Source organism: Theropithecus gelada, chromosome 13, assembly GCF_003255815.1.
Source record: "Theropithecus gelada isolate Dixy chromosome 13, Tgel_1.0, whole genome shotgun sequence".
Lineage (NCBI taxonomy): Eukaryota > Metazoa > Chordata > Mammalia > Primates > Cercopithecidae > Theropithecus > Theropithecus gelada.
Window position 1 is genome coordinate 81,533,440 of NC_037681.1, and position 27,329 is coordinate 81,560,768.

At 38.9% G+C, this 27,329-nt stretch overlaps 1 protein-coding gene and 1 non-coding gene across 2 annotated transcripts in view; both read left to right on the forward strand.

The window, feature by feature from the left end:
* Positions 1 to 26,698, forward strand: part of REL (REL proto-oncogene, NF-kB subunit) — a 42,950-nt gene extending 16,252 nt beyond the window's left edge. The window contains exons 4-10 of the mRNA XM_025353908.1: positions 3,761 to 3,852; positions 20,526 to 20,666; positions 21,871 to 21,975; positions 22,074 to 22,286; positions 23,708 to 23,776; positions 24,230 to 24,298; positions 25,406 to 26,698. Coding sequence (XP_025209693.1) covers positions 3,761 to 3,852; positions 20,526 to 20,666; positions 21,871 to 21,975; positions 22,074 to 22,286; positions 23,708 to 23,776; positions 24,230 to 24,298; positions 25,406 to 26,178 — 1,462 coding nt within the window. The 3' untranslated portion in view covers positions 26,179 to 26,698. The remainder of the gene's footprint in view (positions 1 to 3,760; positions 3,853 to 20,525; positions 20,667 to 21,870; positions 21,976 to 22,073; positions 22,287 to 23,707; positions 23,777 to 24,229; positions 24,299 to 25,405) is intronic.
* LOC112605520 lies at positions 14,616 to 14,755 on the forward strand. The gene has a single exon (XR_003115498.1). It is a non-coding gene; the product is annotated as a U4 spliceosomal RNA (small nuclear RNA).
* Positions 26,699 to 27,329: the final 631 nt, after the last annotated feature.

Here is a 27,329-nt window from a genome sequence, read left to right on the forward strand (position 1 = left end):
ATGTCTTCATCTTTCTTTGAGCACTTTTTTACTTTCTGACAAAACAAAATGTTCAAGACTTGTGCTTTTCTTTTTTGAGACAGAGCCTCGCTCTGTTGCCCAGGCTGGAGTGCAGTGGTGCAATCTCGCCTCACTGCAACCTCCCCCTTCCGAGTTCATGTGATTTTTGTGCCTTGGCCTCCCAAGTAGCTGGGATTACCAGCGTGCACCACCATACCCAGGTAATTTTTGTATTTTTAGTAGATACAGGGTTTCATCACGTTGGCCAGGCTTGTCTCAAACTCCTGACCTCAATGATCCTCCTGCCTCAGCCTCCCAAAATGCTGGGATTACAGGCATGAGCCACCATGCCTGGCCATCTTGTGCTTTGTTTGCCCAGCCATGAAGCTATCAGCTTTTTCCAGAGATTCTTGGTTCCTTTTGGTGGGGAATGGTATTTAGTCTGATTGCCTTCTCAACATATTCCCTTTAATGTCTCAAAAGTACCTTAAGTAGCCAGGCACAGTGCCCAATGCTTGTAGTTACAGCTACTTAGGAGGCTGAAGCAGGAGGATTGCTTGAGCCCAGGAGTTTGAGTCCAGCCTGGGCAACATAGCGAGATCTTATCTCTTAAAAAAAAAAAAAAAAAAAAAAAAAAGCACTTCAAATAGAATATGCCCCAAACCATGATTTTACTGTGATCATCTCTCTTTCCCCTCATAATTGGTCTTGTTCCAATGTGCCATGTGTTAGTGATTGCTATGAAAGGCCTATAGGTGTCATCTCTGGCATTCCTCATCCAGGTGTACACGTTGAATCTACTAACAATTACTTTCTCAAGCGGTTCTGAATCTATCCACTTCACTCAGTGAAATTCATCACTGTCGTACTACCACTATAGTCTAAACCGGGGCTGCTGGAATAACCTGACTGGTCTTGCATCAACCATTTTGTACCTTTTCCAAACCTTCTATCTTTCCTCACTTTAGCCAGAGTGATCTTATGGAATTCCACATACAAATGGAATTGTCTCTCCCTTGCTTAAAACATTTTAATGGGTTTGTTTGGCTCTTGGAATAAAGACAGCATTCCTTCTATATCCTATAAGGCCCACATGACCCACCTGTATTTCTAGCCTCCAATTAACTCTACTTTCCTTAATTTTTACACTCCACTCACAAAGCCTTCCTGTAGTTTCCTCTGTTTCCTCCTCCAGTGCTCTTCTATAGGGGTCTCTGTGTGACCTGTTCCTTTTGCCTGGAAGTCTCTTCTGTTCCATCATAGGCTCCCATAACATCATGTATACTTCCTTCATAAAACTTGTTATGATTGCAGTTTAGCATTTGTGTATGTGTGATTATTTAATGTATATCTGCTTCACTAGACCAGAGACTACCAGACTTTTTCTGTAAAGTACTAGATAGTAAATATTTGGGGTTTTGCAAGCTGTATGGTCTCTGTTGCTCAGCTGTGCTGTTGTAGCATGAAAGCGGCCATAGATAATATGTAAACATCAGTTTGGCTGTGTTCCAATAAAACTTTATGTGCAAAGACAGACAAGATGCTGGATTTGGTCGATGAGTTAGTTTGCCAACCTTTCCACTAGACTGTAAGCTTCTTGAGGAAAGGGATTGTATATCCCCATTACTTTGCAGAGTTTTTGGTATATAGTACGAACCCCAAAACTTGTTGAATGTCTGTGAATGAATGAATGAATAATTGATTCAAACAATCTCTTGATCCTTCATTTCAGAATTTCAAAAATTACCACCACCTCTAATATTCTGTGACTAGCAGTCAAATATGAGATTATCCATATGAAACAAAATGAAGTAATATAAATATATTAATATGAAGAATTCTGTAAAATCTTTTGCCAAAGAAAAAGAATCAAACCAAGAATCTTTCAAAGAAGTGGAATACTTTTCAGGAAGAGGATTATAGTTCCTAGATTTCAAGAAAGGATTAAGAATTCAAACTTTAGCCGACTAAGCGTAGTGGCTCATCCCTATAATCTTAGCACTTTGGGAGGCTGAGGCAGGCAGATGCTTGAGTCCAGGAGCTTCAGACCAGCCTGGGCAACATGGTGAAACCCTTACTCTAGAAAAATATAAAAATTAGCTGGGTAGAGTGTCATGTACCTGTAGTCCAGCTACTCAGGAGACTGAGGTGGGAGGATCACCTGAGCCTGGGAGGTGGAGTTTGCAGTGAGCTGTTATGGTGCCACTGCACTCCAGCCTGGGTGGCCGAGTGAGATCATCTCAAAAAAAAATTTTTTTTTTAAGATTTATTTTTGTAGTTATTGGAGGCAGAGGAAGGAAATGTGAGATATTTTAGGTGCTAGCAAAATTGTAAGTGTGTTGAATGTGAAGAGCATGAACATAAGACAGCATGAGCATGGAGACAGGCAGACAAAGTAGCCTCTAGTTGCCAGTGTCATGTGAAGTTTGAACAATAGTAATGTTATTATAATTGAGTTTTGCTTCCTTATTCACACCCACCCAATTTTACTGATGTCATGGTTTTTCCATGTGGGAACAAGTATGACTGATGGTGGTGGGGGAGTTCCCCCCACCATCATCTATGCTACACATATGCAAATTAGTAATATTTGTAGCTATTGGGAAGTTTTTCGTAAATGACATTTTGAAACTTGTTAAATATTATTGTTAGCATTAAAATTCTTTCTAATAAAAAAATTTTAGTAATTTTTTGTGATGAATGGCTGTAACTTTATATGGCACAAAACATATTCTACTGCTAGTAACAGTGAATTCAGGGCTCAAAAAGCAAATCTCTGTGGAGCTAGGCAAACAGCATAAAAGAGTGGTGTGGGTCAAGTGTAGGAGGACTAACAGGCACTATAGCAAACTGAAGAGCCCTGCATAAATGGGGTTCAGTCCCTAGCCTGTTGTTTCTGTGCCAACCTAGTATTGCCAGGTCTTTAACATGTACAAGAGAAGCCAGAAATCCAGATGTTCATATGCAATTACCCGATTTCTAAATGTAGATAATCTGTGCAGATTTTTAAAAATATAGGCAACACTTTTGTGGGCCTAGCAAAACATAGGTGTGAGCTCCAGCCTGTGAACATCTTTTTACAGCTTTTGCTTTGTGTTATCAAACATACAGACTTTATTGATTTGATTCCGAATTTGGGAGGTAAATTTTACCATTTGGTATTGCTTTACAGTTAATCTATATTTTGGTATGTTTGACATAGGCATATTAGTAAGATGTAATTGTAAAACACTGTATGTTAAAATGATATAGTATATATCATTTTAACAGTTCTTAGAAGTACAGCCCCACTTCCTTTTTTTTTTTTTTTTTGAGACGGAGTTTTGCTCTTGCTGCCCAGGCTGGAGCGCAATGGTGTGATCTCGGCTCACTGCAACCTCTGCCTCCCGGGCTCAAGCGATTCTCCTGCCTCAGCCTCCCGAGTAGCTGAGATTACAAGCATGCGCCACTATGCCCGGCTAATTTTGTATTTTTAGTAGAGACGGGGTTTCTCCATGTTGGTCAGGCTGGTCTCGAACTCCCGACCTCAGGTGATCCACCTGCCTTGGCCTCCCAAAGTGCTGGGATTACAGGCATGCCACGCACCCAGCCATATAACCCCACTTCTTACTCTCTGATCTTTATTAAGGGCAATTGGAAGCACATTCATGCTTTGGTATGTCCAGCTGACAGCATGATAACTTCAGTATTGCTATGTTTGCTTTTTGCAGTATTCCATGTGTTTATAATGCAGTTTTGAATATTGTTTTTTTCCTCCTAGTTTCCAAAATCTGGGTATTCGATGTGTGAAGAAAAAAGAAGTAAAAGAAGCTATTATTTCAAGAATAAAGGCAGGAATCAATCCATTCAATGGTAAGTATGTTTGATAAAATCATTTCTCTTTATTTGGGTGTTGATTTCTATTTATTTTTTCTCCCCCGCCCCCCGGCCTTTTTTTTTTTTTTGAGACAGAATTTTGCTCTTGTCACTAGGCTGGAGCGCAATGGCACAATCTCAGCTCACTGCAACCTCCATCTCCCAGGTTCAAGCGATTCTCCTGCCTCAGCCTCCGAAGTAGCTGGGATTACAGGCACCCACCATCACACCCAGCTAATTTTTGTATTTTAAGTAGAGATGGGGTTTCACCATGTTAGCCAGGCTGGTCTCGAACACCTGACATCAGGTGATCTACCCGCTTTGGCATCCCAAAGTGCTGGGATTACAGGTGTGAGCCATTGTGCCCAGCTATTTATATCTTGAACCTGTGTTTTAAATTCTGTGTTTACTTTTCTACTTGTTGACTTATACCTGTATCTGAGGAATGAAGTATACTATTTAAAATAGTTTCTTCACAGTTGTTGAAAAAAATCTTACGCACACAGAGGTTTTTGGTATTGTTGGAGAGTATCACTGTTTTATATAATAAAACTTCAAAATGTTGTGATCCTTTCTGAATGTGGCCATCCTTATGCCACTTCCAGCTGACAACATACTCTGCCCCTTTTGAATGTTAAATAGGCACTGTGTTTATAAGGTATTGGGGTGCATTTAGCTCAAGGGTATATTCGCCAGTAAGATTTAATCCCAATGTGGAAGAAGAAGCATAGAGATAATAGATATCACACAAAGTATTTTCATAGCATATTTGTGTATATGTTTATCTACTGTTTAGTGAATTTTATTGAGGATAGCATTTATTAAGTATTTATACTTATAGTACTATCTGCCTTGTGCTATAGGTATAAATACTTAATACTTCCTGTTACTTGTAAGCTGTCTGTATTGTTTGAGTAGGTAGGTACTACCACAGTAGATGCTGGCATCCTATACTTAGAGTAGCCTCCATTCTGAAGTCTTCTGCAGCTACTTAAATATGCAGAAGCCAGGAATTAATTGACTATAATATTTTCAAAGAATATATTTCTTGGTCATATTTAAGACATCCTTATACTAGTGGTTTGTATTTTTCCTGGATGTATAAAAGTAATTTAAGAGCTATGTTGATAATTTAAGGAATATATTCACAGATAATTACTGTTTTATGAGCCATAAGATCTGCATCTCTTTTCTCTAGGTTTTATTTTTCATACTATTTAGTATAAAGCTGAAAGCAAAAGTCCCCTTCTTCCCTTCCAGCCTTAGCAGGGGAGACTGCTATTAAGTTTGACGTATATTTTTCTGGAATTTTCTTTATACATATTTAGTTATATGTAGAAATATATATTTTATATAAAAGGAATCATGCTATATATCCTATTCTATTCCTTCATTTTTTTCCACTCAGGAATATACCTTAAACTTTCTGTGTCAGTACTTACAAATCTTTTTATTTTTTTTTAACAGAGTATTTTATTGTTTGGGTGGAACATAACTTGTTTATTTAGTCATCTTTTTTTTTTTTTTTTCTTTTGAGGTAGTCTTGTTCTGTCACCCAGGATGGAGTGCAGTGATGTGATCACAGATCACTGCAGCATTGACATCCTGGGCTCAAGCGATCATCCCACCTCAGCCTCCTGAGTAGTTGGCGCACCACCATGCCCAGCTAGTTTTTGTATTTTTTGTAGAGACAGGGTCTCGCCATGTTTCCCAGGCTAGTCTCAGAACTTCTGAGCTCAGCAATCCACTTGCCTCAGCCTCCTGAAGTGCTGGGATTACAGGCATGAGCCTCTGCACCTGGTCTATTTAGTCTTCTATTAATGAACATTTATGTTGTTTTCATTTTGTTTTAAAAGCTCCACTGAACATACACTTTGAGCTCTTGTGTGATTATTTCCCTAGGATAAATTTTTGGAAATGGAAAATTTCTGGGTCAAGAGTATGCTCATTTAAAATTGTGAATCATTGCCAAATTAATAGGCCAGACTTTTAAAGAGGCAGATAAGTCTAGATGCAATATAAAACAAGGAAATTATAAGTGATAGCTGTCATTTATTAAGCACTTGTTGTATGTCAGGGAGTAAACGTTAGTGCTTTATGTACACTATTTTATTTAATCGTTGGAACAATTCTGCTTTATGGAAGGGAATACCAAGGCTTTTGTTAGTTAACCGTCCCAAATCATGCTGCAAATATAAGTGGCAGACCTGGGATTCATTTACAGGTTCCTTGACTCCAGTGATAAAGGGTTAAAAAGGAAGATGCTGTCTGTGGAGTTTCTTTTTCTTAGTTTTGGCAGTTCAGAATCAGGCATGTTTTTTGAGATGCCTGGGCTGGAGTGCAGGGATGTGATCACAACTCACTGCAGCCTTGATCTCCCAGGCTCAGGTGATTCTCCCACCTCAGCTTCCCAAGTAGCTGAGACTACAGGTGTGCATCACCATGCCCAGCTAATTTTTTTTTTTTTTTTTTGAGACAGAGTCTCACCCTGTCACCCAGGCTGGAGTGCAGTGTCACAGTCTCGGCTCGCTGCAACCCCCACCTCCTGGATTCAAGCAATTCTCGTGCCTCAGCCTCTCGAGTAGCTGGAATTATAGACATGTACTATGCCTGGCTAATTTTTGTATTTTTAGTAGACACAGGGTTTCACCATGTCGGCCAGCCTGGTCTTGAACTCCCGACCTCAAGTGATCCTCCTGCCTTGGCCTCCCAAAGCGTTGGGATTACAGGTGTTACCCACCACGCCCAGCAAGAGTTTTTATATTTTTTGTAGAGATGGGTTTTGCCATATTCCCCAGGCTGGTTTCAGACTCCTGGGCTCCAGTGATCCATCTGTCTCTGCCTCGCAAAATGCTGGGATTACAGGTGTGAGCCACTGAGCCCGACTCAGGCATGATAATTAATAGTGAATACTCATAATGGCACTTAAAATAGTTCTTGGTAGATAGTAAGTGCTTTATTTTATTTCATTTAATGTTTATAACAACCTACGAAATAGGTACTATTATTAACTCAATTTTATAAATAAGAAAATGGAAGCATAGGAAAATTAACTCAGGCCTGTAATCCCAGCACTTTGGGAGGCCAAGGAGGGTGGATCACGAGATCAGGAGTTCGAGACCAGCCTGACCAACGTGGTGAAACCTCATCTCTACTAAAAATACAAAAAATTAGCTGGATGTGGTGGCATGCGCCTGTAGTCCCAGCTACTTGGGAGGCTGAGGCAGGAGAATTGCTTGAACCCAGGAGGTGGAGGTTGCAGTGAGCCAAGATTGCGCCACTGCATTCCAGCCTGGGCGACAGAACGAGACTCTGTCTCAATTTAAAAAAAAAAAAATTAGCCGGGCGTGGTGGCGCACATCTGTAATCCCAGCTACTCAGGAGGCTGAGGCAGAAGAATTGCTTGAACCCGGGAGGCGGAGGTTGTGGTGAGCTGAGATCGCGCCATTGAACTCTAACCTGGGCAACAAGAGTGAAAGTCCGTCTCAAAAAAAAAAAGATTGATTATTTAAAAAAAAGAATAAGTAGGCCAGGCACAGTGGCTTACGCCTATAATCCCAGCACTTTGGGAGGCCAAGGTGGAGAGGATTGCTTGAGCCCAGGAGTTTGAGACCAGCCTACGCAATACGGTGAAACCCCATCTCTACAAAAGAAATGTTTTAATTAACCAGATGCAGTGTCACACAGCTGTGGTCTTAGCTACTCAGGAGGCCGAGGTAGGAAAACTGCTTCAGCCTGGGAGGTCAAGCCTGCAGTGAATGGTGTTCTCACTATTGCACTTCAGCCTGGGTGACAGAACGAGACCCCATCTCTAAGCAAAGAAAAGGAAAGTAATTTGTTCAAGGTTATATAGCTGATGAGTGGTAGCGCCAGGATTTGAACACAGGGAGCCTGGCTCTAAGGTCATGCTTTTAACAGCTCTACCGTGCTGCCTGGATGAATATTGATTTGGGGAAGGAACAATTCTGCCAGTTAATCCTTCCCACTATTTACGTTTTCTGTTGTTGTTTACTTGTTTTTAAAACATTCATTCCTTCCCGAGCACTTCAGTGGTTCTCTTTTTTTTTTTTTTTTTTTTTTTTGAGACGGAGTCTGGCTCTGTCGCCCGGGCTGGAGTGCAGTGGCCGGATCTCAGCTCACTGCAAGCTCCGCCTCCCGGGTTTACGCCATTCTCCTGCCTCAGCCTCCCGAGTAGCTGGGACTACAGGCGCCCGCCACCTTGCCTGGCTAGTTTTTTGTATTTTTTAGTAGAGACGGGGTTTCACCGTGTTAGCCAGGATGGTCTCGATCTTCTGACCTCGTGATCCGCCCGTCTCGGCCTCCCAAAGTGCTAGGATTACAGGGTTGAGCCACCGCGCCCGGCCAGTGGTTCTCAATTTGAATGTGCATAGGAATATCTTAGTACTTGTTAAAAATGCAGATTTCAGGCCTCACTTCCACTAATTTGATAGGGCTGGTATGGATCCTGGGAATCTGCATTTTAAAAAACATTTTTAAAATAATAACTTATCTGAGTCACATGGCACCAAAGTGTGTTAGCAGCCAGAAGTATCTGTTCAGGTCTGCAGCAGCCCCAATTCTTGCCTCCTCAGGAGACAGAAGGAGAGACTGAGACAAGCTTTAGAGCAGGAGTGAAAGTTTATTAAAAAGCTTTAGAGCAGGAAGGAAAGGAAGAAAAGTACACTTGGAAGAGGGCCAAGCAGGTGACTTGAAAGACAGGTGTGCTGGGAATCTGCATTTTAACAAACATCTAGATCAGTATTTCTTAACTCTTTGTGACCCACAGTAAGAAATAGATTTTATTTTTCAGCTCAATATATATACATACACCACACCCTTAGGACAACGATACCCTGTATATTAGTCCGTTTTCACTCTGCTGATAAAGACGTACCTGAGAATGGGAAGAAAAAGAAGTTTAATTGGACTTACAGTTTCCACATGGCTGGGGAGGCCTCAGTATCATGGCAGGAGGTGAAAGGCACTTCTTACGTGGCGGCAGCAAGAGAAAATGAGGAAAATGCAAAAGCAGAAACCCCTGATAAAACCATCATATCTTGTGAGACTTATTCACTACCACGAGAGCAGTATGGGGGAACCACCCTGATGATTCAGATTATCTCCCACTGGGTCCCTCCCACAACGCATAAGAGTTATGGGAGTACAATTCAAGATGAGATTTGGGTGGAGACACAGAGCCAAACCATATCACCCTACTACATGCAGTGTTCTCTATTCTATTCTGTACCTTTCCTTTCTCTTCTTTTTCTTTCTCTCTTGCTTTGTTAGTGCTTACCTAGCCCACTAAATTAATTTTACAGTCAGTGGTTCCCAAACTACAATTTGAAAATCTCTATCTCAGATGATTCTGATGCAAGTGATCCACAGAGTCTACTTTGAGGAACTTTGATCTGATCTACATGCTGAATTCAGCTTGTCAAGTATGGCATTTAAAGCCTTTCATAATCTGGAAGCCTTGCTTTCCATTCTGTCTTTCATTCTGTACCTCAGCTTCCTACCCCACCTTCCTCTACCTCTGAGTGCACACATGCACGTAACTTGTTTCTGCCATTCTGAACTATCTGCACCGTTAGAAGAGCCATGTTCTTTCTTACCTCTCTGCTTTTATATGTGCAGTTCCTTTGCATGAAATACCCTGATCTGCCTGGTGAATTTTTCTTACTCATCCTCCAAGTTTAAGGATCACATCCTCTTTAAAGCCTTCCCTGACCTTTACTCTGTTTTCCCAAAGTACCCGTATATATATATATATACACAATCTTGGCTCACCGCAACCTCTGTCTCCCAGGTTCAAGTGATTCTCCTGCCTCAGCCTCCTGAGTAGCTGGGATTACAGGTGCGCACCACCACGCCTGGCTAATTTTTTTTTTATTTTTAGTAGAGACGGGGTTTCACCATGGCCAGACTGGTCTTGAACTCCTGACCTCAGGTGATCTGCCCACCTTGGCCTCCCACAGTGCTGAGATTACAGGTGTGAGCCACCGTGCCTGGCCAGTACCTGTATATATTTCTTTCTTTTTTTCTTTTTTCTTTTTTAAGACGGAGTCTTCGCCCAGGCTGGAGTGCAATGGCGAGATCTAGGTTCACTGCAAGCTCCACCTCCCAGGTTCATGCCATTCTCCTGCCTCAGCCTCCTGAGTTGCTGGGACTACAGGTGCCTGCCAGCACACCCGGCTAATTTTTTTTTCATTTTTAGTAGAGACGGGGTTTCACCATGGCCAGACTGGTCTTGAACTCCTGACCTCAGGTGATCTGCCCACCTTGGCCTCCCACAGTGCTGGGATTACAGGTGTGAGCCACCGTGCCTGGCCAGTACCTGTATATATTTCTTTCTTTTTTTCTTTTTTCTTTTTTAAGACGGAGTCTTCGCCCAGGCTGGAGTGCAGTGGCGAGATCTAGGTTCACTGCAAGCTCCACCTCCCAGGTTCATGCCATTCTCCTGCCTCAGCCTCCTGAGTTGCTGGGACTACAGGTGCCTGCCAGCACACCCGGCTAATTTTTTTTTTGTATTTTTAGTAGAGACGGGGTTTTACCATGTTAGCCAGGATGGTCTCGATCTCCTGACCTTGTGATATACCTGCCTCAGCCTCCCCAAGTGCTGGGATTACAGGCGTGAGCCACCGCACCCGGCCATCCTGTATATATTTCTAATATGGTTTGCTATAACTTTGTTTACATGTTTTTCCTTCACTAAATCATGAAATTCTGGAGGATGAGATCTGTCTTCCATGTATCTCTGGCACATGAAAGAAGCTTGATTAAAATGTGTTTAAAGGGCCAGGCACGGTGGCTCATGCCTGTAATCCCAGCACTTGGGGAGGCCGAGGTGGTTGGATCACTTGAGTCTAGGAGTTTGAGACTCCTAGACAACGTTGGCAGACACCGCCTGGCCAACGCGGTGAAACCCCGTCTTACAAAAAATTGGGTGGGTATAGTGGTGCTTGCTGCAAGTCCCAGCCTGCTCCAGAGGCTGAGGTGGGAGGATCACTTGAGCCCAGCAGGCTGGGTTGCAGTGAGCCCAGATCATCCCGCTGCACTTCAGCCTAGATAACAGTGAGACCCCGTCTCAAAAAACAAAACAGACAAAAAAATGTTGAAAGAATAAATGGACAAACATGTCTTATTTGTACTTTTCTACCAAAAATATCACAGTTGTTTTCTTTATCTGAGATGCCCTGAAAGCCTTCTCAGTTCTCTTAAGTCTGAGGTAGTATCTTCCTAATTATACTGTATACTCAGCAATTAATCATTGAAAGTTTTGTGTTATCTGTTAGATCATTTGATTCTTCAGGAATTGTCTTCAAATATTAATTTCATGCTCATTGTGGACAGGGTCTGTGATGGAATCTTGTTTCCATTTCACTTTGGCACCTAAACAATGTATTTGTTTTACTGTTATATAAATCTCTACCTTCTCAGCTAAGTGCCTTGAGCTATTGAGTTTCTGCCTGCACACAATAGATTCCCCAGTTAGTTGTTTTAAGGTCGGTCTGTATCTTTCTTGTCATTAGTTCTTTAAAACTAAGGAACAGTATCTAAGGGGACATAAAGCAGTTTAATACTGTCAAATTTGAGGCTTCAAGTAAAGGATTATTCAAATTGTTTAATATGTGCCAAAGTCTAACTTGGGTGAGGAATTTAAAGACTCCAGTATCAGATTTTAACAGTGTGTACTTAGCTAGAACAAGAGTGGCAGTTAGACTTTGTAGAGGACTCTTAACTGCAAAAGTTGAAAAAAATTATTGTTATTTTTGATACGGAGTCTCGCTCTATCGCCCAGGCTGGAGTGCAGTGGCGCCATCTCGGCTCACTGCAAGCTCCGCCTCCCGGGTTCACGCCCTTCTCCTGCCTCAGCCTCCCAAGTAGCTGGGACTCCAGGCACCCACCACCATGCCTGGCTAATTTTTGGTATTTTTTAGTAGAGACGGGATTTCACCATGTTAGCCAGGATGGTCTCCATCTCCTGACCTCGTGGTCCGGCCACCTCAGCCTCCCAAAGTGCTGGAATTACAGGTGTGAGCCACCGCACCCGGCCAAAAAATTTTTAATTATATATCATTTTCTAGTTACGTGTTTTGGTAATGAAATGTTAGGATTTCTAGTATGCGGCAGTTAAACTCCATAGAATATCTAAACTCTATATTAAATTTTAAATTTTGTGCAATAAAATTGATTTTGACAATAAAGAATTTGCAATTAAGTTTTATTAGGTATTTTGCTATTTTCCCACGAAGAGAATCTTGAGTCGTTATGAGAGTAAAAGGCTGCTATACAGTTGAGTTTGGGAAAACTACATTACTTAGTAGTCTGAAAGGGAATACGGTTTAATAAGACAAGTAGTCTAACATAGATTCTTATTTCTGAAGTCTGGTCTAATACAAGAAAAAGCCTTTCCTTACAACTGAGAACTTAAAGCTTGAAAAAACTGGCTCATATGTACTTCGTTGTCCTTTCTTCATTGCAGTCAGAGTTTTCGAAGCCTTTTTTTCATTACCCTAGGCAGAACTTGTGTACTTTCTTGCTTTCAGTATTCCTTGAGCATACTTCCATTATAACATTTTTCATGTTGCATTATATAATTTCAGTTTATGTATCTATTTCTCATCCGGATACTCATCTCACTGAGGTCAGGCATTGTCTTTTCATATTTGTATCTAACATTTTACTGGGGTAGCACATAATAGATACTCAATAAGTATGTTGAAAGATTGAGTAAATTAATGATATACTTCTAGTATACTTCTAGCATCTTTACCGTTTGCCTGGCACATGAACACTTAAATGTCAGCTTTTATTATTATATATATAGGATAGTTTATATACTTTTTTAAGTAACAAAAATGTAAATTAATTATAACTAAATTTTAAATTTGTCCTTAAGTGAGACCTAGTTCATTTTTTTTTTTTCTATGATTTGTAGAGACAGGGTCTCCGTATGTTGCCCAGGCTGGTGTTGAACTCCTGGGCTGAAGTGAACTTCCTGCCTCAGTTTCCTAAAGTGCTGAGATTACAGGCATGAGCCACCTTGCCTGGCTGAGACATAGTTCTTAAAATTGTTATTTCAGGCCGGGTGCAGTGACTCATGCCTGTAATCCCAGCACTTTGGGAGGCCGAGATGGGCGGATTGCGAGGTCAAGAGATACAGACCATCCTGGCCAACGTGGTGAAACCCTATCTCTACTAAAAATACAAAAATTAGCTGGGCATGGTGGTGCACACCTGTAGTCCTAGCTACTTGGGAGGCTGAGGCAGGAGGAGAATCATTTGAACCCGGAGGCGGAGGTTGCAGTGAGCTGAGATGGCGCCACTGCACTCCAGCCTGAAGACAGAGCAAGACTCCGTCTCAAAAAAAAAAAATTGTTTTTCCATATGCTGTGTATTTTTGCCTTATTATTTATTTTAGTAGTGTTTGACAGTATTAGAATTTTAGAAATGTTACACTTCTAGAGCTAGTAAATATCATAATTGATTGTAAAAAGTTAATTCCTGCTTATGAAAGAAATGTAGCATGATAATATCTTCTTGGTTAAAAATGAAATTCTCATTACACACCTGATTTTAGGGTTAAAGGAGTGATATTTCTTTCTAAAGGTAGATTAAACATTTAACATAAAAAGGAAGGGGCTGGGCGCGGTGGCTCACGCCTGTCATCCCAACACTTTGGGAGGCTGAGGCGGTCGGATCACAAGGTCAGGAGATCAAGACCATCCTGGCTAACATGGTGAAACCCCATCTCTACTAAAAATACAAAAAATTAGCTGGGCATGGTGATGGGCGCCTGGAGTCCCAGCTACTTGGGAGGCTGAGGCAGGAGAATGGCGTGAACCCGGGAGGCAGAGCTTGCAGTGAACCAAGCGCATCATTGCACTCCAGCCTGGGCGACAGAGCAAGACTACGTCTCAAAAAACAAAAACAAAAAAACCCCAAAAACACATAAAAAGGAAGTAGAATAGTTATTACCTTACATTCTTTTGACTAACTACAAAGTGAAATTTTAAACTAGTTTAAGAGGAATTTGAGAGCATTTTATTGGTCTCATGCTTCCTTCCGTTAGTTTTTGCAAATGTTAAAACTGAGTATCAGGCCAGGCATGGCCGCTCACACCTGTAATCCCAGCACTATGGGGGCCCAAGGTGGGCAGATCACTTGAGGTCAGGAGTTCCAGACCAGTCTGGCCAACATGGTGAAACCCCGTCTCTACTAAAAATACAAAAATTAGCCAGACATGGTGGTGCACGCCTGTAATCCCAGCTACTTGGGAGGCGGAGGCATGAGAATCTCTTAAACCCTGGAGCTGGAGGCTGCAGTGAGCCAAGATCACAACACTGCGCTCTAACCTGGGCTACAGAGTGAGACTCCATCTCAAACAAAACAAAACAAAACAAAACTGAGTATCAGTTTTCACATTACAGAATAAAACACTGCATTTTGTATTATAGAATATGTATCTATTAAAAAGCCTACAGTAAGCGTTATCCTAAATAAGAGAAATATCAGAAGCATTCACTTTGAAATTAAGAATGAGAAACCGAGGCACACTTTTACCACTTCTATTCAACATTGTAGTGAAGATCATAGCCAGGGCAGTGAGCATTGTAGCCAGTGTACAGTGAGACTCCCCCAAAAAGTAGAGGCATAGGATTGAAAAATGAGGAAATAAAACTGTAATTATTTGAAATTATTATAGTGATAACCCAAAAGATATATAAATGGATTTTTCAAATAAGTTTAAAAGAGTGAGCTTTGCACATTGACAGTATAGCCAAGTGAGGTTTATCTCAGGAGTGGTTATTGTTAATTGAAAACTTTTTCCTAATACCCTGTTGTCATGACTTTCAGTATAGTCAGCATTGGCAATTTTTGACAGTCTTTTTGGAGACTGAATAAAAAATAAAGTTTAAAAGGGTTAGTGGATGTAAAAATTAGTATACAAAAGTCAATCATGTTTCCATACCTCAGCAGCAAATAGCTAGAAAACATCATTAAAGCAAATATCGTCAGGAAATACAAAGTACGTAGAAACAAAGAAATGATAATCAAGATTTATTTAGGGGAAATTATAAAATTTTATTATGAGATCTTAGAGAATACTTAAATAAATGGAGAGATATTCCATGCTCTCTAATAGTAATATTGTAAAAATGTCATTTTCCTGGGCTGGGCACGGTGGCTTGCACCTGTAATCCCAGCACTTTGGGAGGCCAAGGTGGGCGGATCACGAGGTCAAGAGATTGAGACTATCCTGGCCAACATGATGAAACCCTGTCCCTACTTAAAATACAAAATTAGCTGGGTGTGGTGGCATGGGCCTGTAGTCCCAGCTACTCGGGAGGCTGAGGCAGGAGAATCACTTGAACCCGGGAGGTGGAGGTTGCAGTAAGCCAAGATCATGCCACTGCACTCCGGCCTGAGTGAAGAGCAAGACTCTTGTCTCAAAAAAAAAAAAAGTCATTTTCCCCCACTTGATAAATAGATTCAATGCAATTCCATATTAAATATGGTAATTCTAAACAGGAACAGAATACTTTATAGAAAAAGAACAGTGAGGAGAAATTGACCTCATCGGAGAGAACTATTAATACTAATTAAAGCAGTGTCATATTGGGATAAGAATAGACAGATTGACTAATTAGAGTAGAATTGAGAGCCCCGAAGAGACTCCAATCACCTGTGACCCTGAACTGGAATAATTGGGTAAATTATTATCTTAACTTGTTTTTATTAATCTTTCTTAAATGTATGTATAGCTCAGATTTATTTCAGTATTTAATATTACAAGTGTTTTGGTCTTTACTTATACATTTAGTAATGTTTTTGTGACCAGAAGTTTGCCGTAGAAACTTAACTCTTATTTATATTGATTAGCCTATGGTAAAATTGGTTTTATTACAGTGTTGTTTCACTTGAAGTTGTGATTTCCAAGAACCTATAGACATCATCCTAGAAGACATTAAGTGAAGACTTACTGTTTGTATAAGCAGATTTGAAATTAAAAATATAAAAGATCTTCTGAAGTTGCAAGAGTGCTCAAAAGTATTATAAAATAGAAATAAATCATTTCAAGAAGAGATATTTCATTTTCGTCCAAAATCTTTCTTTTAAGCTATAAAAGACAGAACTGTTCAATACACATTTTTGTCAATTTAAATCTACATATTCACCCAATTTTTATAAGATAAAAATGTATAATTATTGAAAAAAGAAAAAGAATTGAGAGCCCAGAAACAGAGCTAAGGAAATACGCAACTTTAATGTATGACAGAGGTGGCATGTCATATCAAGAGGAAAGGAGGAAATGTTCGAGAAAGGAAGCTTGAAAAAAATAGTTATTTAATTAAGTTGGATTCCCTACCTCACATCATATACAAATATCAGCTGAAGATGGATTAAAGGCTTTAAAGTGAATCAACACTTTAAAAATTTATGGTAGACTATGTTGGTAAACATTTCAATCCTTGGGGTATAAAAAGACAAGACACAACATATTTTCTATAAAACTTTTGATAAATTTGATTGTATTCTTCATCTCAATTTATTATATTTTTCAGTTCTAGAATTTGATTCCTTTTTTTCAGTTTCAAGATCTCCAGTAAACTCTCAATCTTAATTCCTTGAATATATTAAGTATAGTTACTTTAAATTATGTTTCTGAAAACTTCATTATTTGGATATTTTGTGGTATGTTTTTATTGCCTGTTGCTTTCTTTTTAAAAAAAAAAAAAAATTTTTTTTATTTTGCCTCCTCATATGTCTGATTATCTAAGATAAAATACCAGTCATTTTCTGTGAAAAAGTGTAAAGATTTTAGGCCTACAATATTATCTCCCTGCAGAAAATTTTCTTCTGGCTAGTGGCCAAGTACACTAGCAATCCCAGATCACCTAAAATCAGTGAATGATTTAGGTTATTTGAAGATGGGCTTTCATCCCTGAAATCTGATATGTTTCCAGTTCACCCTTACTCCTAGGGTATAGCTCTTCCAGACCTCAAATCCCCCAAAGCCTTGGGTATTTATCAGATCCCACATCCTTGGCAGACTCTTAACTCCTTTATTTTCCCCCATAGTTTATTGAGAATTCATCTCAATCTTCTTAACCATCTCTTAGAAAATTGTCAGGCTATATTTAGATAAAAGTGGCCTCTCATTCTGAACTGTGGGTTTTCTTCTCTCCTATCTTGGTCCCATGATTTTTATGACCCTGTTAACTGTCTGATGTCATTAGAGAAATTTTGTTTCATATTTTGTCCACTTTCTTATGGTTGAATTGGTCCCAGTTTATGGATTATCATCTGCCATTACCAAAAGTAGAACTTCTTTTTTATTAACTTTTACTTTATGCTTTCTTCAGTAATTTGTGAAAAATATCTAAATGTTTGGTTATTTGATAGGCCTTTAAGTAATTCTTCAGTCATTTATGTTAATTGAGGAAATGTATAATAAATACCAAATGTTTGAAAACCACTATGTTCGATGCCTAGTGGAGATACATCAGACACCCCTTCTGACTTCATTTGAAACTTTGTCTAATAAGATAGAAGAGGCATACATAAATGATTATCATGTAAGATTTTAAAACTTTTAAGTGCATAAGAAAGATATAGGTCGTCCAGACGCAGTGGCTCACACCTGTAATCCCAGCACTTAGGGAGGCCGAGGCGGGCAGATCACGAGATCAGGAGATCGAGACCATCCTGGCTAACACAGTGAAACCCCGTCTACTAAAAATACAAAAAAATAAAATAAAATTAGCCGGGCATGGTGGTGGGCACCTGTAGTCCCAGCTACTCGGGAGGCTAAGGCAGGAGAATGGTGTGAACCGAGGAGGTGGAGCTTACAGTGAGCCGAGATCGTGCCACTGCACTCCAGCCTGGGCGACAGAGCAAGACTCCGTCTCAAAAAAAAAAAAGGTATAGGTCAAGTCTTGCACTGATTTAGAGAGGAGAAATATTCCTTCCACTGCAGAAGATGAAGTTAGGCTTTATAGAAAAGAAGTTTTGAACTGGGTTTTCAGCCTTACACTGAATTTTGCATTGGGTAAAAAAGGGTATCTGTCATTCTTGCCTGTCAGGAGTTTTTAACCATGTTGTGCAGAGATGAAAGTAATTCTGATGCAGTAGTAATTGTATTTCCACACATTGAGAAGATTCAAAGCAAAATCTCATAAATAGTGATTTTTTCTGAGAGGTAGGTAAAATTTCTTCCCTGTAGTAGAGCTATTATGTGACTAAATGTTTTTAAACTTTGGCTTATTGACCAGTTTATTTATTTTTCTTTTATGTAACATTTAAAAATATTTAAAATAAATTTTTATTGAGGTGCAATAAAATCTACCAGAATATATCCTGCCACATAACCACCACCACAATCAAGATGTGGAACATCTCCATTACCCCCTAAAATTTCCTTGGTCCCCTTCTCGCTCATTTCCCTACCCTGCCTCTGCCTCAGTCAATTACTAATCTGCCTTCTGTCACTGGAGATTAATCTTTTCTAAAACTGCATATAAATGGAAGCATACAGTATACTTTTGTATCTGGTTTCTTTTGCTCAGCATGGTTTTGAGATACATTCATTTGGGAGTATATACCCCCCATAGTTCTTTTTTTCTTTTTTTTTTTTTTTGAGATGGAGTATCGCTCTGTCCCCCTGGCTGGAGTGCAGTGGCACGATCTTGGCTCACTACAAACTCTGTCTCCCGGGTTCACCATTCTCCTGCCTCACCCTCCTGAGTAGCTGGGATTATAGGCGCCCGCCACCACGCCCGGCTAATTTTTTGTATTTTTAGTAGAGGCGGGGTTTCACCATGTTAGCCAGGATGTTCTCGATCTCCTGACCTCATGATCCGCCCACCTCGGCCTCCCAAAGTACTGGGAATACAGGCGTGAGCCACCACGCCTGGCCAGTTTGTTCTCTCTTATTGCTGAGTTTATTCCATTGTAGGACTATACCACAGTTGGTTTATCCATTGACAGAGTTCACATAGGTTTGTTTTTAAACTTATCAGGAACATCTAGCTACAAATTTATCTTTTTTGCATATTGATTACTCATCTTTGCAATTGATAGACACCAATATCTTGAACGCTACATTTATAATGCTATAAAAATGGGTTTTGAAGAGGTAGCTCTCGTATCGCCTACACAATAGTGCCAGTAGAGTATGCTGCTGTAACCCAAGCGTTGGTATCATAACATTTTGACCTTTCAGTTGTACAGAGTACAGATTTTTTTAATGCACTCTTTCAAAGGTTAGGCTAAGAATGCTAATACTGGGATACTTCTAAATGTGATAGCTACGTAGGCTGTCAGTGTCATTAAATAAAAACAGTACAAAATACATAATCATTTTTATTAGTTATTGCCTGTAAAATAAGGAATTTGGGCTTAACTGTGTTTCTAAATTTAGTGTTTCAAAATTTAATACTTTGCAAAGTAAAATTGTTGTGTAAATAATGTGCATGTCATGCTTTTTAAAAATATAACTTAGTGCTTTAGCTTATGGCATTTGAAAAGGCAATATTTTCTTTTGGAACTGGATTTCTGGTTCAAATATTAATTTAACAAACTATTATACTATATTCTGTCATGAGCTTTTCTAGTTTTATAGAACTGTAAAATTTTTAATTAAAAAAATTTTTAAACAAAGCTAATTTACACATAAAATTTCTTATGGAAACTAGCTATCTTACTTTGTTTGTTTCTTGGTATTTCATCCTTAAAATGTTGATCCACATTTTAGTAGATATTCTTGTTTATGTCATTTTTATGTATAACATATGTACAATTTTCTAATAGAGTTCAATTTTTAAAAGCATAGGCTCTAAATTTAATGACTTGAGTTCACATTTCCACTTTGCCACTGTGAAACTTTGGGCAAGTAATTCCTCTCTTTAAAATCAGTTCCAGGCCAGGCTCAGTGGCTTACGCCTGTAAACTCAATACTTTGGGAGGCCAAGGTGGCTGGATCACTTGAGCCTGGGAGTTCGTGACCACCTTGGGCAACATAGTGAAACCCCATCTCTACAAAAAAATAGAAAAATTAGCTGGGCGTGGTGGCATGTGCCTGTAGTCCCAGCTACTCGGGAGGCTGAGATGGGAAGATCACTTGAGCCTGGGAGGCAGAGGTTGGGGTGAGGCAAAATCGCATCATTGCACTCCAGCCTGGGCAACAGAGTGAGACCCCCATCTCAAAAAAGCTAATTAAACTCAGTTCCTCATTTGTAAAATGAGGGTGAAAGTAATTCTTTTACAGATTTAGGAGATAATTTACAGAGTCCTTAATACAACACCTGGACCAAATACATGTTTGCTGAATGAATGGGTAAATGCCATTCTTTGTTGTGTACAAACTTGCAACTTTTTTTTAAAACTTTGATTTGGTATTAATGTCAACTTGGGATTATCCCCAGGTGAGGAGATAGTTACTTCCTGAACATGGCTATAATTTATCAAATACTGTTTGATAGTGACTACTTGATAAGAATGATACAAGGCATTCTTTGTATACTATCCTATTTGTATTCGTACAGATTTGGATTCTATTCAAGGTTATTGGCTATAATGGGCAGGGAGGAGGACCTAGCAGGACTTTAGGTCTATGTGACTATTACATTCTTAAATTTTTTTTTTTTTTTTTTTTTACTATTCAGTCCCTGAAAAACAGCTGAATGATATTGAAGATTGTGACCTCAATGTGGTGAGACTATGTTTTCAAGTTTTCCTCCCTGATGAACATGGTAATTTGACGACTGCTCTTCCTCCTGTTGTCTCGAACCCAATTTATGATAACCGTAAGTACTTCATTTTCTTACATTTGTAGTCTTGTTTTTTTGTAATGGTTTAAGTCTTAAAAGTATTTTGGTAATTAGAAAAACAATATATTCATGATAGGAAAACTTCCAGGCATTACAGAAATACATAACAGAAAGGAAATCTTCTCTAATCTCATCCTCCAGGGATAATCACTATCCTTAGGTACATATTTTACCAGTTTTTTCTTCCTATATATACATAAATACATTGTTGTCATCATTTTTGACACAGTACAATTGTGGCAACTTAAAATCATAAGTGATGATTGTTTAAAAACTTTCTTCTTACCATATATCTTGAACATCTTCCTTTCAATCACCTTATTCTTTTCAGTAGCAGCATATTTTATTATGTAGTTATATCATAATTTTATTAATTACCTTCTTATAAGACATTTGGTTTGTTTCTTTTCTCATTTTTTCTTTTTGGCCTAGCAAAGTGTACTGCAATACATATTCTTGTATATGTTTTTTTAAATTGGTTTTTTTTTTTTTTTTTTGGAGACAGGGTCTCACTCTGTCACCCAAGCTGGAGTGCAGTGGTGTAATCATGCCTCACTGCATGGCAAATGCTGGATCGAAGGATATGGATATATCTCATTTTAAAAGATTATGAAACTTTCCCCCAAAATACTGTGTGTGTGTGTGTGTGTGTACATAGACTTATATATACGTTCACCAATGGTGTATGGCCATACCTGTTTTATGTGTAGAAGGATAGAGAGATGTAGGGCTATAAAGGTAGATCAGAGTATCCTTATCATGTAGAGCTTTAAATGCCAGGAATAATTATAATAATCTTATGGCCACATAATAGGAAGCATGAAAGTTGTATTGCCATAGGGAGATGTATTGCCGTAGGGAAAATTGTATTGCCATAGAGATATGGTCATGATTTATGAAGATTAATCTGGTGACAGTGCATAGGATTGACTGGCAGAATCAGAATTTAGAAGCAGGGAGATGTAATTAAAGAATATGTCATTACCTAGAAATGAAGCCACAAAGTCTGAAGTAAAGCAGTTAGGAAGTGGACAGATACATAGATGATTAATGTATTTAGTGTTCTTTATACACTAAAACTTTTATTTTGTATATGGTTTTCCTCAAATTCTTCCCTGCAAAAAGGAATAAAATATTACTAAGGTAGCAACTCATTTTTTTGAAAATCCTTTTTATTTAGGTGCTCCAAATACTGCAGAATTAAGGATTTGTCGTGTAAACAAGAATTGTGGAAGTGTCAGAGGAGGAGATGAAATATTTCTACTTTGCGACAAAGTTCAGAAAGGTATTTATTTATTTCATTGAATTTAGAATAAATTTTAGATTAATAGATACAGTTACTTTGTTTTCCCATTATTATTTTTTTGGTTTCTTATTCACTAGATGACATAGAAGTTCGTTTTGTGTTGAACGATTGGGAAGCAAAAGGCATCTTTTCACAAGCTGATGTACACCGTCAAGTAGCCATTGTTTTCAAAACTCCGCCATATTGCAAAGCTATCACAGAACCCGTAACAGTAAAAATGCAGTTGCGGAGACCTTCTGACCAGGAAGTTAGTGAATCTATGGATTTTAGATATCTGCCAGATGAAAAAGGTATGACATTTTGCTGGTGATAATTTATATATTTCTTAAAGTGGTCCTGCTAATAACATCTTGTAAGATTCATTTGAGTACAGTTATGTATATTCACAATTTATGTTTCTTTTCCTGGAAGCTTTCTGTTGGGTTTTTTCTTTATGCTCTTTGCATTTCTTTGTTTTTTTGGTTTTGTTTTGTTTTTTTGTTTTTCGTTTTTCTTTGAGACAGAGTCTCACTGTCACCCAGGCTAGAGTGCAGTGGCACAATCTTAGCTCACTGCAACCTCCACCTCCCGGGTTCAAGCGATTCTCCTGCCTCAGCCTCCCGAGTAGCTGGGACTATACAGGCACGTGCCACCACGCCAGGCTACTTTTGTAGTTTTAGTAGAGCCAGGGTTTCACCATGTTGGCTAGACTTGTCTCTGCATCTCTTTCTTCAGAAAGAGGTTTGATTAGGATGGAATAATTTCAAAGTATCTAAACTGCTTACTAAAATTTCTGTTTTATTTTTGAAGGTCTGTTTTAGTCCTTGTGCCCTTACCACTCAGAGAATAGTCTCTATATTGGTTTCTTATCAAACCTTATTGCACTAGTTGACATTACTAACTTGTGTGATAAGAAAACAAGATGAATATTTTAAACAGTTTGTTTTGGGTTTTTTTGAGACAGGGTCTCACTCTGTCACTCAAGCTGGAGTACAGTGGCATGATCGTGGTTCACCAGAACTTCAACCTCCTGTGCTCAGGTGATCATCCCACCTCAGCCTCCTGAGTACCTGGGACTACAGGTGCACACCACCACACCTGGCTAATTTTGGTGGGATTTTTTTGTTTTTTTGTTTTGAGATGGAGTCTCACTCTGTCTTGCCCAGGCTGGAGTACAGTGACGTAATCCCGGCTCACTGCAGCCTCTGCCTCTTGGGTTCAAGCAGTTCTCCTGTCTCAGCCTCCTGATTAGCTGGTGGCATGTGCCACCACACCCAACTAATTTTGTATTACTTTTAGTAGAGATGGGGTTTCACCATGTTGGCCAAGCTAGTCTCAAGCTCCTGAACTCAGGTGATCCACCTGCCTCAGCCTCCCAAAGTGCTGGGATTGCAGGCATGAGCCACTGCACCCGGCCAGTTTTTCTGTTTTTTATGGAGACAGGGTTTTGCCATGTTGCTCAGGTTGGCCTCAAACTCCTGGGCTCAAGTGATCCACCTGCCTCAGCCTCCCAAAGTGCTGGGATTACTTTAAACAATTTTTTACTAAGAGAAAAATATCCTTTTCTACTGATACTACTGATTTGGGACGTATTCTATAATACTTATTTAATCTAAATTACATATGTATTTATTGAAAACATTTTCTATATGTGAATAAAATATTTGTTTATTAAAGGAGAGGAAACAATCCTATAATTTTTTGTCTGCTTTCCTGATTTCTTTCTAATCAGATACTTATGGCAATAAAGCAAAGAAACAAAAGACAACTCTGCTTTTCCAGAAACTGTGCCAGGATCACGGTAAGAATATTTTGGATTGATTCATATTTAAATAGGTTTTGTTTTATTTACTGTATTCAGTTTTTCAAATTTTATTATTTTTGTTTTGTTTTGTTTTTGCTTGTTTTTTTGAGACAGCGTCTCTGTCTGTCACCCAGGCTGGAGTGCGGTGGGGCAGTCTCAACTCACTGCAACCTCTCCCCTTGCAGGTTCAACAATTCTGCCTCAGCCTTCTGGGTAACTGAGATTACAGGTGTGTGCCACCACACCCGGCTAATTTTTGTACTTTTAGTAGAAACGGGGTTTTGCCTTGTTGACCAGGATGGTCTTGAACTCCTGACCTCAGGTGATCCACCCACCTCGGCCTCCCAAAGTGCAGGTGGGAGCCACCACTCCCTGCCAGTTTTTCAGATTTTAACTGATAATGTTATTTTTCAGATGCCATTTAATAATGGAAAAACTTTATCCTAACAGTTAATTTTCCTGAGAGACCAAGACCTGGTCTCCTCGGTTCAATTGGAGAAGGAAGATACTTCAAAAAAGGTATTTTATTTCCTATAGCATATTTCTCGTGATCAGAAAGACCAGTGCTTTGCACAATATATTGGAATTCTGTTTTTAGGAATGAATAACTGCTTCTTTGAAAATTTTCTCTCCAAATTTTTCATGCTTTCAGTATAGAATAAATTAAGCATGACTTCTGAAGGTTGTGTTAGAAACCGATCGTGTTTTTGGAATTTATTGTTCAAGAAATTACATGTCATTCATATGGTAGTGATTTTATTAGTTACATTGCGTCATGGAAAAAAATGTTATTGATTTGGTTAGTTACCTATTTTTATAAATAAAATTTTACTGGAACATGGCTATGAATATTTGATTAAATATTATCTCTAAACTGCTTTTTTTTTTTAACACTATGGTAACAGGGTTGAATAGTTCGAACAGAGGCTGTATATAGCTCACAAAGCCTAAAATATTTACAATCTGACTTTTTACAGAAAAAAAAAATTACCAATTCCTAGTTTAGATAATTCAACCAAGGGCTAATTAGAAGTCTTTTTCCCCCATGTACATTCTTAAATCAGTGCTTTTTCCTGGTTTAGTTCATAAAGCATTTGTATAATATGTAAATAAATACAGAATTAATTTTTTCTGTAATTTTTTCTGACTGTGAATTTTATAGTCTCTTAGGGTTCTGTCGTAATATATCTTAAAAGTTGTGTGTATTTTCTTATCCCTAATGAGTGTTTTCTCCATCCTTCCATTTTCTCCTAAGAGATGATTTTGGCTATTTGGAGTCCCATTAATTGTAATTCTAATATTTATCTTTTAGTTTTCAAAAATACCTTTATAGAGCCTCAGAAACTAGATTTTCATATTTAACTGGAGTGACATTACATATGCCAAAGTAACTTGCAAAAATCATTTTACCTGTATTTGTAAAATGGTATGTATGTTACAGAATTTCATTTTGGATTCGTGTAATAATTTTAGTGCTTTTTACATTTTTTTATTTGAAATGTTACGTTGGTTTCCCTGACATTTTTCTTTATATATATATTTGTGTGCTTATGCAATTTTAATTTAGAAATACTTTTTATAATTTTGTTCCTTTTAATTTTGTAAAACAAATTTTTCCTCCCACAGAACCAAACTTGTTTTCTCATGATGCAGTTGTGAGAGAAATGCCTACAGGGGTTTCAAGTCAAGCAGAATCCTACTATCCCTCACCTGGGCCCATCTCAAGTGGATTGTCACATCATGCCTCAATGACACCTCTTCCTTCTTCAAGCTGGTCATCAGTGGCCCACCCCAACCCACGCTCAGGCAATACAAACCCACTGAGTAGTTTTTCAACAGGGACACTTCCTTCTAATTCGCAAGGTATCCCACCATTCCTGAGAATACCTATTGGGAATGATTTAAATGCTTCTAACGCTTGCATTTATAACAATGCCGATGACATAGTTGGAATGGAAGCGTCATCCATGCCACCAGCAGACTTATATGGTATTTCTGATCACAACATGCTGTCTAATTGTTCTGTGAATATGATGACAACCAGCAATGATAGCATGGAAGAGACGGATAATCCAAGACTTCTGAGCATGAATCTTGAAAACCCCTCATGTAATTCAGTGTTAGACCCAAGAGACTTGAGACAGCTCCATCAGATGTCCTCTTCCAGTATGTCGGCAGGTGCCAATGCCAATACTACTGTTTTTGTTTCACAATCAGATGCATTTGAGGGATCTGACTTCAATTGTGCAGATAACAGCATGATAAATGAGTCGGGCCCATCAAACAGTACTAATCCAAACAGTCATAGTTTTGTTCAAGATACTCAGTATTCAGGTATTGGCAGTATGCAAAATGAGCAATTGAGTGACTCCTTTCCATATGAATTTTTTCAAGTATAACTTGCAAGATTTAAATCCTTTTAAATCTTGATACCACCGGTATAGATGCACCGTTTTGTATTTGTCTAACTGGGAATATAATACTGTATTTATACTGTATATATAATACTGACTGAGAAGAATAATACTGTATTTGAGAATATAAAAAACTTTTTTCAGGGAAGAAGCATACAACTTTGGACATAGTGAATACAAAATTGGAAGCTGTCATAAAAGGACAACTCAGAGGCCAGGTGCAGGACCTCACACCTGTAATCCTAGCACTTTGGGAGGCCGAGGCGGGTGGATCACTTGAGACCAGGAATTCGAGACCAGCCTGGCCAACATGGTGAAACCCCGTCTCTACTAAAAATACAAAAATTAGCTGAGCATGGTGGTACGCACCTGTACTGTCAGCTACTTGGGAGGCTGAGGCACAATAATTGCTTGAACCCAGGAAGCGGAGGTTGCAGTGAGCTGAGATCACACCACCGCACTCCAGCGTGGGTGACAGAGTGAGACTCTGTCTCAAAAAAAAAAAAAATGCTTTTTTATATTTCTTTTTATAATGTTTTAATGTATTCTTAAATTTCAAGCAAATTTAAGATAAAACTTGTAATGGCTATGCCATTGAAAAACTTAATTTCTTATTTTTGAGGCCCATGGGCCAAGGTAACCCCTAAGGGGTTTTCTTAGGCTTCTTGGGGCTTCTTAGATTTGTATGTGTATCAAAATATCCTTAGAATGTTAAGTTGGGCAGAAGGCAGTTGAAGTGAGCTTTCAAGGTATGGGAGGTTTTCTACATTTTATACTATTTCAGTCTATGCCTTAAGAGTTGCTTATGATTTTAGCTTTACACTCATATTTTTTAAGGGGAAGAAGTTTCCTTGGACCATTCTCCTTTCTTAGATGTTCTAACTCCCCGTGATCTCATAAAACTGCCTATTTGACATCTCTATCTAGAAATCTAATTAAAGCTCACACTCAGTGTATCTGAAACTGAATTCTTGGTCTTCCCTCCCAAACTTGCTTCTCCTTCAGTCTTCCCCAACTCAGTAAATGGCAATGCCATACTTCTAGTTGCTCAGGCCAAAAACCCTGAAGTCATCCTTGATTCTTCTTTTAGATCCCATATCCAATCCATTAGCAAGTCTAGTAGACCCTACCTTCAT